At 40.6% G+C, this 13,951-nt stretch overlaps 1 protein-coding gene across 3 annotated transcripts in view; it reads right to left on the bottom strand.

Annotated features, from left to right (window-relative positions):
* The window catches only part of caska (calcium/calmodulin-dependent serine protein kinase a), a 53,942-nt gene that overhangs the window by 647 nt on the left and 39,344 nt on the right, over positions 1-13,951 (bottom strand). For all 3 annotated transcript variants that reach the window (XM_059342141.1, XM_059342144.1, XM_059342143.1), the window contains 9 exons: positions 13,069-13,137; positions 12,328-12,363; positions 10,300-10,341; positions 9,675-9,871; positions 8,738-8,853; positions 2,858-2,938; positions 2,102-2,182; positions 1,812-2,014; positions 768-851 (listed from right to left, as the gene is read on the bottom strand). In XM_059342141.1, the coding sequence (XP_059198124.1) occupies positions 768-851; positions 1,812-2,014; positions 2,102-2,182; positions 2,858-2,938; positions 8,738-8,853; positions 9,675-9,871; positions 10,300-10,341; positions 12,328-12,363; positions 13,069-13,137 (909 nt within the window). The remainder of the gene's footprint in view (positions 1-767; positions 852-1,811; positions 2,015-2,101; positions 2,183-2,857; positions 2,939-8,737; positions 8,854-9,674; positions 9,872-10,299; positions 10,342-12,327; positions 12,364-13,068; positions 13,138-13,951) is intronic.

Here is a 13,951-nt window from a genome sequence, read left to right as displayed (position 1 = left end):
AGAGAGAGAGAGAGAGAGAGAGAGAGAGAGAGAGAGGGAGAGAGAGAGAGAGAGAGAGAGGTTGACTGAGCGAGAGAATTCAGTGTCTGATCAAATTTTAAGTTGATCGCATATAAATATATAAATATATAAAAACATAAAAGAGGATCTAAGGCATCACCTGACACTCTGGGGAAATGTGATATTTCTGACATTTTATATATGAAATGATTAATTGAAATAAAATCTACTTATTGTGTGGCTACTGTGAGAATGAATGCTGTTTGAGGCTTTGTTCTATTTAAACTGGTACGACAACACAGCAGAGCTCAGTCAACCTGTTACATCCAGACATATCTAACCACTACAACCATACACACACACACACACACACACACACACACACTAACTTAAAGGTATCCCCCCACTGTGACTCTCCTGCTTTACTTACTGGCAGCGTCCGACACCACCGGGGTGTCTGAGAGAAACAAACATGCAGCATGCAGGAATAAAGGAGTAAAGGAATAAAGGAGTAAAGGAGCAGAGAGGAGTGAGAGGAGACAGAGTGAGGAGCAGCAGCTGCTGAGTGACGGACAGACTGACCATCATCATCATCATCATCATCATCAACACACACTAAACAACACTACATCTGGGTCAACCACACAATCACTTGATTATAACAGTTCACCAGAATGTAAAATGTGTCACTGTAAATGAGTGAAACATGCTGTGTGTGTGTGTGTGTGTGTGTGTGTGTGTGTGTGTGTGTGTGTGTGTGTGTGTACCTCGTTGATGCCTGGCGTGATGGTCGGTGCAGCGATGAAGACCACGTACGGGGCGAACTCAGCCGTCCTCAGGACCTTCAGGGCCTGATGGGACAGATGGACGGTTAGATGTTAACATGTTTTATATGTTCCGCTGCATCTCAATACAGCAGAATATGATGGAAAACAGCTCCAACCAAGTATTGAGTCATATAGATGACATACTGTTCAGAGGCCAACATTTACATATTAACCCTTTATCAGGCAAAGAACTATATTTGGTAACTTCAGGTAATATTTAGAGAAAAAAGTTGCAAATTTACTAGATTAAAGTGGCAAATCTGCATGAAAAAAGTCGCAGATTTACAAGAAAAAAGTGGGAAAAAAACAACTTTTTTCTCCCAGATTCACCACTTTAAATCTCATAAATCTGCACATTTTTTTCTCGTAGATTTGCCACTTTAATCTCATAAACTTTTTTCTCAAAATATTATTTTCGTGTGTTTTTTTTTTTTTTTTACACATTCTGGCTGTATGTAATATCCTCCAATATTCTCTAGGTTTGAAATTTGGAATTTGCAAGTAATTCAATGAGTGTCCTATTAAGGGTTAAAGTGGTGAATCTGGGAGAAAAAAGTTGCTTTTTCCCACTTTTTTCTTGTAAATCTGCAACTTTTTTTGCGCAGATTTGCCACTTTAAATCTCTTAAATCTGCAAGTTTTTTTCTTGTAGATTTGCCACTTTATTTTGTAAATTTGCAACTTTTTTCTCAAAATATGACCTGAAGTTACCAAATATAGTTCTTTGCCCGATAAAGGGTTAAACATACTTTTAAAAATGGTATTTTGTCATTTTCTTTTTTTTTTTGAGACAGTGAATTTTAGATCTTCATTAAATGTCAGCCATAATCATTATAATTAGAATAAATTAAATAAATGAAGACATGAAGTGTTATATAATGTGTTATTTCCACTTTTTGACCTGAATTCCTGACATAAATAAACTTTTCTATGATGAGATGCACCTGTATGCATGCACACACACACAGTCTGGTCTAGCACACACCTGGGGCTCCACGTCCAGGATGGCGATGTGTCCCTGCTGGTGGATCTTGCGGATGGTCTCCAGCCGCGTCCCGTACATGGCGTCCTCGTGGCTGCCGTACTCCAGGTACTCGTTGTTGCTGATGTCCTGCATCATCTGGTCGTGGGACACGAAGTAGTAGTTCTTCCCGTTCTCCTCGTCCTTCTTTGGAGGTCTGGTCGTGTCTGTGAGACATCAGGGGACACAGTTACACTTCCTGAATGTACAATGAGTCTTCTCTTTCTATAGAGGAGGAGGTGGTGGGGTCTTACGTGGGATGGGGTAGGCGAATCTGTCGGGGTGTTTGGTGATGAGGGTGTTCTTGATGTGTCTCCTGCCCACTCCATGGGCCCCTGACAGACACACAGACAGGAATGGATCAGGGCTTCATAATACAGGACAGTTTGCTCACAAACAGCCAGAAAAGTTAACATCTAATATTGACACGATGCTGTAAAACCTTCAGCAGCGTGTTTCCTGACAACTCTGGTTTGATGATAGAGTAAAAACAGAGATATTTATTATAAAACATAAAGAACTAGATGTTCTCCTCATTCTACCTCTGATGTTAGGTTTGTAACCAACATTTAAAATTCTTCACTTAGTCTGATTGTGTTCTGAAACTTTAGGTTTTTTGGATTCAAAGTGTTGATCCAGTGAGTCAAAGTGGAACAATAATGATCAGGTCATATAAAACATATAAACATTCACAGGCAGAAGAATCCTGAAGAGGATTCATAATCGGGCTACAGACAGACATTATTTTTTATCTTTTGTCAACTTAAATGTTTATCATAGCCTATAAACATCTGGCTCTTCATCCTGTCCCATAATAACCAAACCCAGCTACTGCTAGAGGTTTTAATTCACAAATAAAAAGAGGAAAATAGACATCTTTATATGTTTTAATCTCCAGATCCTAGTAGTCGGCCTGGTCTAGGAAAAAATAAATTGTCAGTTTGCTTTTCATTATAAGGCATATTATAAAAGGCACATACTATAATCAATTACTATCATTTGTTGCTTACCTAACAAAACTAGTGTTTTCCTCTTGAAAGCAGGAAGCTTCACGACTTCTTCATACGTGACGAGGTCTAGTTGGTCGAACACTGCAGAGAGAGAAGCTGAGTGAGGAAGAGAACCTGCAGCAGGAACATCACAGACGGAACAACAAGGAACAACAAGGAACAACAAGGAACAGGCTGCTAAAGGCTCAAACATCTCAAACATCTGGGGACTACAGTATGTGGTGCAGAGAGCAGGACGTTGGTCACTGGTCAGAACAGATTAATAAATAAATAATAAATCTCCCTGGCAACAAGAATAATGTCAGAACAGAGAGAGGAGAAGAGGAGTGGAGGGCCGAGATGATGAGGAGTGATGAAAACTTGTTGAACTAAACTCCTCCAGTGTTCATGAGGGCCTGGGCCAGACATCATGAAACTATAATGTTGAGGTAACATCTGTGCCCAGCTGCAGAAAGGCTAGAACAAGAGACGGCTCCACTTCAACTCAAGAAAAGTTCAGATTTCTCAAAGTGTGTCAGGCAGGAATAGAGAAACACACATTTAAAGCTCCATGTTTTTATCCTGCTGCAGGAAACGGACCTGTGTTGATGGATGAATACATCAAAAGCAAACCAGCTAAAAATAATCTGATTTAAAAGCATCATCTAGTCTAAAGTAGCACTAAATAATAAGTCAATAATATATTAAAAAACGATCACAAAATCAATGACTCTCGCATCATGAATGTGAATATTTGCAGCTTTTCTTCGTGTTATTTGATTTTAAACTGAATATACATAAACTTCTAACTGTCAGACTATACAAGCAGTTTTAATATTCCAGTTTGGGCCTTGATCATTTATGATGTGGACATTTATGGACCAGAATAATCAGGATCAAGAGCTCAACACTAATGTCTGCACATGGCAAATAAAATCAGAAGTTCTTTAGTAAAGCTGATGGTGGAGGTATCTCCAGAAGGAGCTCCTGCTTCCTTCTCCTTCTCTAAAAGTTGAACATGTGCAGCACTGAGACAGGAGTTCAGTTATGACCAGGATGACAATTATATTTAGTCTTTGCCATTACTTGATAACCAGTAATAAAAAAACATTTAGTAAAGTTCAAGTAAAAACACCTATGAGGCAACAAGACAGCAAAAACAACCTTGAACCCTGAATTCTCCTGGAGAATCTGCTGCAACAAGTAATTATTTTAATATGGCATTTTATAAAAACAATAAAGAAAATCATTGGCAGATTCATCGATAGATGAATCTGCCAATGATTTTCTTTATTGTTTTTATAAAATGCCATACAATTATTTTTCCAGAGCTCAAGACAGAACATTAAAATTGCTTGTTTTATCCAACAATCAGTCAAAGACCAAAACATTTTCAGTTTTCTATCATTTACGACAAAGAAACGCATCACATGTTCACAGCTTTTGGTGGATAAATGACTAATTGCTGATTGATTTAATACTAAATTATTGATTCATATCTATTCTAAAGATTTGGTTTAGGGTCAATTCTTCTAAATAAATCACAGCTTTATGCAGCTCTGCACAGATTATTCACCTTGTGTCCCACTTTTAGCAACAGAACAGAGATGTTCTCTCTAAGAACTAAACAGTCATTCAGTGATTGCTGGCTGGAGGCTGTAAACATTTCTCTGTGATGAAACAGAATAGAGGAGGTGACTGCAGCGTGTCACATGTTAGAGGTCCTCACTGTACAATGTGTCCTCAGTAACATGAGCTCCTGCAGCCTCCGGCAGCCGCTGACTAGTGAAATACAATACCCACAAGGCACTGGTGCTCTGTGCAACAGGAGGCTGCAGGTCAGCTGCAGACTAACAGAAAATCATTGTTTCCAGTGAAAATATGTATGTTAATAGCAGGACTAGTGACTGTTGTCTGCTAATGACACGCTGGAGCAAACTGGGTTAAGATGAAACTCACAGCACACAAACTAAACTACATGTTTCAGTTTTGTCTCAGCCTTCTGTTGTTTTATCACCAAATCAACAGAAACAAAAGTGAAACGCTGGCAGTGACAGCTGCTTTAATCTACAGGGTGAATAAAAGAGATAGAGAGAGATAGAGAGAGAGAGAGAGAGAGAGAGAGAGAGAGAGAGAGAGAGAGTAGAAGAGGAGTAGTCGCTGTCACTGGAGGTTACTTACATGCAGAGAGGCCGTTCAGTAGGAGAAGCGAGAGAGATGAACAGGAGGATCATAACATGTTCGTTACAACAGCAGAATTACAAAATGTTACACACAAACAGCAAGATTCAGCTGCTCACAGCACACACACACAGATGGAGACGCACAATGTTGTTGTTGTTGTTGTTGTTGTTTAATGAGGAGACGTCACAGAGGAGGAACATGACAACAACAGTCTGACAGACTGAGAGTCTCAGGCTGGAGGTTAACATGGGGTTTATTATCACTGCCACAGGAAACCAGGATTTAACTTTAAACACCAGATAATCGGTCAGAAAATATATATTTTTTATGTTATTCTTTCATATTTGTTAAGATTATATAGAAATATTGAATGAGGTGACAACCACAGAGTTGTCAGACCTTCTGTTTATTCAGCATATCATTTTAATCATACCTGAGGCTTGTTCTCCTTGTAATATTTTAATAAAAAAGCCAATATGAAACCTGCATTTTCATACCAAAACAATACTTAAAGGCCTTCATTTCTGGAATACAAATATGTATGAACCTTTTTTTTCTATCAGTCAGCAAATTGTGCTAAATAAGGAGCTGCCTGGATAAATAATAAATAAATATAATATAATGAAACGTTTTCAGATTTAGACCAGAAACTATTTTTTTTGTGACTTTGGGATGCAGGCCTGCTTATCTGGTTATGTCTTGCTGCATAATTTCTGTTTTTGAGAATATGAACTGCACTTTGTTCCCACGAAAATCACACTTGCATCATTAGATCATCAAATGATCATAGTTTGATTATTTTACCACACTAAGAGTTTCTCTCAGTTTGTAGAATGTGATCTGCAGGCGGGTAATCTCTGCAGCACCACAGATATATTTATCATTTACAACTGGAGTTTCACACAGATCTGCCTTTAACTAACAGGTGGCAGATAGAAGGCATTTTGTTTCAGTGCGTATAATAGTTTTCTTTATGCAGACGCACACAAACAAAATGTGTTTTTTTTTAGGTGAAGAAAATAAATTATTACGAGAATTCCTGGAAAAATACCAGAATCTGAAAGTCCTGCATCAACCCTGGTTAGTACTAACAGATGGTGAATGGATCATAGTAAATATGATCATAGAGCACTAATTCATGAGTGTGTTGTCAGTTAAATGAGGATGAGTGAAGTCATGGTGGAGTTTAAATGAATGCAGGTGACTGGACTCATGCATTCATGCTTTTATGGCGACATCACTATCATGTTCTGATTGCATGCTGTAGAATATCAAGGCAGTCACTTTTAAAACTGACATTGTCGTTGATGGATATAGTTTACATTTTTATAGTAGACATGCTGATCAGCTGCACACACACACACACACACACACACACACACACACACACACACACACACACACACACACACACACACACACACACACACACACACACACACACACACACACACACACACACACACACACACACACACACACACACACACACACACACAAACACAAACACACACAAACACAAACACACACAAACACAAACACACACAAACACACACACGCTCAGATTTAAAAACATCATCTGGGAGATAAACTACATGTACTAATGTGTAATAGTAAGAGTGAGATGTGTTTCTGTTTCTCCTCATGTGAGACAGTTTGTGTGCTTCCAGCTGCAGAGTGACTATAAATCTCTGCTTCTGCTCAGAGAGCTCATTTAAAAGGTGACATAGAGTTAGTCTGGTCCTCATATAGACATAATGCATGCACACACACACACACACACACACACACACACACACACACACACACACACCTGCTGCTGGCTGTGTCACATCTCCTCTCCTGCCTGCTGTTTACTCTGAACTCCTCACCTTGTTCAGACTTCATTACATTTATTTTAAACAATATTTGCATGCAAAGCAACAGTCTTGTCTTGTCATTGTAACACAGAATAACAAAATTTTGTGACATTTTTACCACAGATTTCTCTTGTTAAAATACTGTGTTTCTCAATTTATTGACCAGTTTATCAACAAAAAGTTAGTCCTCAACTATTTTGATTTGAATCACTACTGAAAATATGAACATTTGTTATAAAAGTCAGTTGAACTAGTGAGAACCAGAGCAGAGACTGGCACCTCATACCCCTCAGCTACATCTCCAGTATGTCTGTGATGTCTCTATTCACTGTGCAAAAGCTTTGAAATGCCTGACATAAATACATTTTGTCGCTTTTTCTTGCATCATATTAACATGTTGCATGGTGTGAATGTTAAAGCCATGTGATGGTGGTTTCAGGTAAACACTGGTTCATTTTAATTGATGAAAGCCAAAAAGGTTGGAAACGACTGTCTTAATTCCATTATTCCACTACTTTAACTGTTTATATGTCTCTCTTTCATGACCTGTCTCACACCTCCTGAAGAACTGATACAGCCAACACTTAAAAAGCTCTTATTCCTCACAAATCAGCTGATTATTGAACACAAAAACACAATGTCATTAGTTTCTTCAGACAAGACGCCAGTCCTTTATTTTACCTCTACACAATCTATTTGGTGTCAAGACTAACAGCAAACAAAAACCTTTCTCTGTCTGTCTGTCTGTCTGTCTGTCTGAGCACTGAACCCTCCTGAGTAACCTTACAGTCACAGCTCAGGTCTCAAACACACGTGAGAAGTTTTTACCCACAACACCTGGCTGATATTCTACAGTATGTGCTGCATGTGTGCCCAGACGCTGCTCAACATAAAGAGCATCTGATATCACATGTTAGTCTCTGAACACACAACAGCAAACATCCTCATCAGGCCTGTTATTTAAAACTTTGCCTGGAAACAGAGATGTGTCCTCCTCCAGCTGAACATTTCTCTAAACGCTCCGAGCTGGGATCAGATTTCTGCCTCACTGGCAGCTTTTCCTGTCATCCCTGCTGCTGAGCTGCTACTGGAGAGGAAGGCTACCAGATCCTGTTACAGACAAGCAACCAACAGACAGACGGACAGACACACATGCTCCCAGCACGCACACACGCACACACACACACACACACACACACACACACACACACACACACTCTTGTGTAAACATTACATAAATGCACACATGCAGTGAGTGTCTGCAGCAAGGTTATTATAGTTAACGAAAACTAACAAAATAACGAAAACTAAAATTGAAAAAACATTTTTGTTAACTGAAATAAAAATAAAAACAAGAGTTTTTTCAAAAACGATAACTAACTGAAACTGTATTGTGTGGTTACAAAACTAACTAAAACTAACTAAAATTATAGTGAAAATGTCCTTAGTTTTCGTCTTTGTTAACTTTTTTCATTCATAATTCAGTGTTTCTATTTGAACATGCAACACATGGTGAATATGTTTACTGAGACTGGGATGTTTACACTAGAACCAAAATTCAAAACACCCAGAACTGTAAGAGTTAATAACCTTATTGGGGCTGAGATGATAAACCAAAGGAAATAAACGCACATACCCATTACAAAAAAACTAAAACTAACACTAAAACTAATAAAAACTAAAACTAGCAAACTCACTCTAAAAACTAACTAAAACTAACTGAATTTGAAAACAAAAATTCACAACGAAATTAAAACTAAAACTGATGAAAAATCCAAAACTATTATAACCTTGGTCTGCAGCATGTATCTGGTCTCATGCATGCTAATGAATCATAATGAATGTGTTCATGCTGTACCTGCGTTGTGCTTGGCCAGATATTTGTCTTTGTACTGTTTCTTCTTCTTGCCGAACCAGGTGCAGCTGGCCTGCTGCTCCTGCTTGGTCTTCTCCATCGCTATACATGCCACCCGCCTGACACACACACACACACACACACATAGTGTCACATTTATGTGGAGGAATGGTTTCTGTGAACTGTGCAGACCTTCAACAGTATTAAAATGCATCCTGGTGGCTCCCATCACTAGTGGACCACTCTGACCATATCTGGATGTTCCTGGACCTTATGGTCACATTCTCTCAGCAGCCTGTACGCTAACGTGTGGGAATCTTGGAAAACATCTGTAGAAATATTTGAGGAATGTGTCAAATAACTTTGGCTTTTGGTTTTCCTGAAACATGTGAAGGAATATATCCAGTCTGTGTGGTTTTTAATGTTTCCATAAAGCTTGGCTGACTTTATCAGGTGGGGTTCACCACCTGTAGGCAGCTCTGTGTGTTATAGCTGTCAGATTACCGTCACTGTCACCTTGTGCATTAAGATCGGTTCCCCATCAGCCTCCATTACACTATGCAGACAAACCTGGGTAAATTAAATTAACATTTACTAGCAGTCAGCCAACAGTGGTGGCCAGAATTCATCATCTATGGTTCACTGTGTCTGATAATCTAACCAAAGCTAGGATTGCTAGCTTAGATAGCTAGTTGTTGTATATTTCCATTTTAAACATTACTATTTAAAAATGATTCCTCATGTTACAGAAACCAGTGAGAGACAACATAGTGTTATAATAATATATATTTATTATATTATATATAATATCCATAGTGGATGATACAATCCTACATGTTGTCTCTATCACTTGTTGCATGTTGCAGGCTGCATGTTATTCCAGGTGTGAAGAGACTATAATCTCTGAGCTGATCTCTGCTGTACTCTGTGTGTTCCTCACCACTCCTGCAGCTCTGGTGACGGGATGAGTCCCGCCGTGCCGTTCTTGGTGTTCTCCAGTTTGCCCTGCCACCAGTTGTGGTCGTCCTTGGAGATGATCTGGATGATGTCGCCCACCTGGAAGCGGATGCCGGCCTCCTTGCAGGGGATGAGCTCGTCTTTGGACGGGTCGTATTCAAACTGAGCCCTCACATAGATCTGTGGACGGGAGGGCAGATGTTATACAGGTGGGCTACTGAGGGGGGGCGGGGGGGCGGAGGAGGGGCTGGGGGGGTCCCAAACGGTCCGAGGTGTGTGAAGGGAAAGAAGAGCGTGATGAAGTGTTGAATGGAAGAGAAAGAGTTGACAGAAGGCAGAGGAGAGGCTAGACAGAGGGGGACGACTGGAAACTGGTTTCCATGGACGAGTTCCTCCAGTGAGATAAACTGAGACTCTGCTGGCTATTAATGAGCCTCTAACACTGGTAATTACGGCACAGGCATTGTTTATGTGTCATTATCTTCTTTATTCCACTTTTAACCTCGCAGCTGTTTGAGGATGTTTCTGTCAAAGTGTTTGGGACTAAAATATACAGATTGTTGTTTCTTTTTTTAGGAGTTGGGGGGACGGGAGAGGCTGTCTCTTACCTTCACAGACAGTTTGTCCTTGATTGGAGGTCTGGATACAATCTAGGATGTGAAAGCATCACACACATCATGCAGAAGAACGGCAATGCAATATCTAAACAGCAGTATGGAGGCCGAGGGGGAAATGGGGGGGGGTCCTCTTATGGAGCAACAGAAAGTAGTGTTATCTGTGTAAACATGTAAAATGTACTTCAAACATAGTACATTATGATGTGATGGAGGTGAATGAAGCTGTGCAGAGCTTGTGATGTCAGACCTAGTGTGGACTCTGCTGCCCTCTACTGGCAGGACCTGCTGCTGGAACAAGACCCTTTAATAGAGAGAGCTAGAGGCCCAGTCCCAATGTCCTTACTTTTTGAGGCAAATCCATCTACCTGACTTGACGAAGGAGGTTTCTGATGTCACATAACAATAGCAGCACACATGCAGGTGCACATTTTAAACAGTAATCAATCAACTGAAACAAATAGTTTGTCACAATAAGCCATGTTATTTTATGTTTGGAACAGTTTGAGGTCAGAAGTTGTACATTTCTGTCTCCGACTTTGACTGAAAAACAACATGAGTGTTTACGTGCCTCGGCCTTCTAAACTTGTGTTTTTGTCTATGATTTGATTTATGCACAAAAAAAGTCCTACAGCAGCATTTGTCAAATACTGGTGAAGTGACACATCACGTCATGTTAAGAGTCCTGTTTCTCATTTTGATACCATTTGCATCCCTCATAAACTCAAACAGTACAGCTGACAGAGACACAGCTCAGGGTCAGGATGGGACTGGGATTATTATCTCACAGGATGAAAACTTTAGCTGACATAAAGACAGTGTGATGTGATGAGAGGACAGTTATAGACACAAAGGTTCAAAGGTTAAGGTGGACTGATGGAGATGTTTCCCATGAATTGATATATGGCAGGGGTCAGTACTGGGGGAGGGGGGGGGGTCTCTAGGCTCTGCAGGGGTCAGTACTGGGGGGGGGGGGGGGTCTCTAGGCTCTGCAGGGGTCAACAATGCCTGTGCCGTTATTACTACACAGAGTTACAGGTGAAGGTCTGATGACACAACGGGGTCACTCACAATGATTCATTCACTATTAGCTCAAGATTACAAATATATAATTTTATAGCAGATTTTGACACAGATAATTTTGTCTTCCAGGGACATTAAAGCAACTTTTTTGTGAGACACCAGGTTTAAATATAGCAAAATAACAATATGGAACATTCATGAATCAACAGCTGCAGTTCTGCCTGAGTGGATCAAGTGGATCTCATATTTACTCTGATTATAGGCGGAACATCATACTGATTTCCGGTCTATATCAGACTGGTTCTGAATGTGTTCGGGTTCCTTCTGGACCAGGTCTCTTTGTTTTTAGAAAAGGTATTTATTGGTATGCATCATCATGCATAACGTTCTGGAAGGTTTGGAAGTTAATTTTAAATATTAAACTTGTGAAGAACTCTAGCACCAAATATTTAAGTGTAGAAGTGACCAGCGCGTGTTAAACTTTGATGTGTTGTGTGTGACGGTTGTTAGAGATGAGGAGAAGGATCCTGTGTGAGTGTTTTACCAGCAGACACACTGACTGACTGCTGCATCTGCATTAATACCAGTCTGACTGGGAAGCATTTTGTTCTCTAAATAAATTTAAAAAACTAATTTCCAGAAACACTCTAAAAAAAAAAAAAGCTTCATTTAAACCCAGATGCGTTCTGTCTGCTCACAGCTCAACAACTGCAACCTGTTTATGATTTAAATTACAGAATTTAAATGTAATACATTTTGGAGTGGGTGCAGAGTTTAATATCTTTTCTCTAATAATTTAAAAAGAGGTCAGAACTCAGCCAATGACAGTGTGAGACGCTCCGAACAAAACTATCTGATAAATTCATCCAAATTATACTAATGAGTTTTGTGAAGCAGAAGAGAAGGTCAGGGACAAATCCAGACACACAGTTCTTTAACAGGGAGGGATGCAAGCATAGTAAAAGGAGCTAGTGAGTAAAAGTAAAGTCTGTTATTCACCTGTCGACCCTTGGGCTGGATGGTGGAGGGCAGGTCCTGTGGAGGAGGAACCGCCATGACAGGAAGACAAGGTTCAATAACTCATCACTGCTACAGTAAAACATTAAAACATTAGAACTGGACTCAATGCATGCACACTCATCTGCAATCTAGATACCAAAGAGATCAGAGTGATCTGATCTGTTAGAGCAGATCTGGCTGAGGAGCAACCAAGCAAGCACAGAGCAAGCAAAGCAGCTGCAGCACCACCACAGTCTGTCTGTCTGTCTGTCTGTCTGTCTGTCTGTCTGTCTGTCTGTCTGTCTGTCTGTCTGTCTGTCTGTCTGTCTGTCTGTCTGTCTGTCTGTCTGTCTGTCTGTCTGTCCGGAGAAACAAAGGGGAACTAACAACCTGATCAGGTGTTTTAGTGTGGTGCACAGTGGGCCTGACCCCTGACCCCTGACCCCTGACCCCTGGGAGTGTGTGGTGGAGCAGTGAGGCAGCAGGCAGCAGCTTTACCAGGCTTTACCAGGCACACCAATTTGTTAACTGAGATATCGGACACGAGGCCTTTAGGCTCAAACACGACCGCCTGCTGCTCATTCTACTTCTACTGCAACACGTCAGAAATAAACATCTTCAAACGGACGCAGAGACATGTAAAAATATCAGGACACATCAAGGTGACAGATGAGACGCACCGGGGGGGGGGGGGGGGGGGGGGGGCTGTGGGTCTGTCTAAGTGGTTTCTGGGGTCCTTACCAAGATAGAACTGTTAATGCTGGAGTGGCCATTGGCAGGGGACTGCCTGGAGGTGGTGGGGGACTCTTTCTGAAATAAGACACACAGGTCAGCAGCGCCACATACACACATACACAAACACACACACACACACACATATACACACAAGCATTCTTACTTGTGTGGCCACGCACACGCACACAAACACTCTTCTGGGCAGCGAGCGGAGGCGATGAGGGGACACATTCTGCAGAACACAATAGAGACCCAGCACAGCGTTGACGCAATGAAATGCGTCAACAAGACCTGGGCGACATCATCATCATCATCATCATCATCATCATCATCATCATGGCCCTCCAGCCTGCAGAGCCTCACATCACCACAGGGGGGCGCAACACTAACACCAGACTCTGAGGGACCATGAGGTCATCCTGTCTCAGCTCAGACAGTAACTGTGTCTGTAGAGCTGAGATTAGAACTGATGAATACATATTTAATGATTAAATGGAATGATTTAAGAGATAGTTATATTCTTCTTCACTAGATTTATTCGTTCCAGCTCATGTAGAATGAAGTTAACCAACTGCAGGAAGGCCACTACACTTACATTGTTTATTTATTTCTTATCGTTTATTGTTTACAAATCTACAAAGAGATGCTGCTATCTGCTGATAAATTCTGCTGCTAAGTCGACTTAAACTCTTTATTTTGCATTCAGAAGCTTTTTTTTAGGAGTTTCTCTGCAGACAGAGTGCAGATCTACTTAAGCAAACGTTCATTTAAGTTCAGCAATTATGTTAAAATTCATTAAATTGTTGCATTTTATCAGATGCAGATATGTATTGGTCATTGGCTGCCCTGAACGACTCCGATCGGTCGACCAATATCTCAAAGCCAACAG

The sequence above is a fragment of the Centropristis striata genome, chromosome 10 (assembly GCF_030273125.1).
Source record: "Centropristis striata isolate RG_2023a ecotype Rhode Island chromosome 10, C.striata_1.0, whole genome shotgun sequence".
Taxonomy (NCBI): domain Eukaryota; kingdom Metazoa; phylum Chordata; class Actinopteri; order Perciformes; family Serranidae; genus Centropristis; species Centropristis striata.
This window is presented reverse-complemented; position numbering and strand designations above follow the sequence as displayed.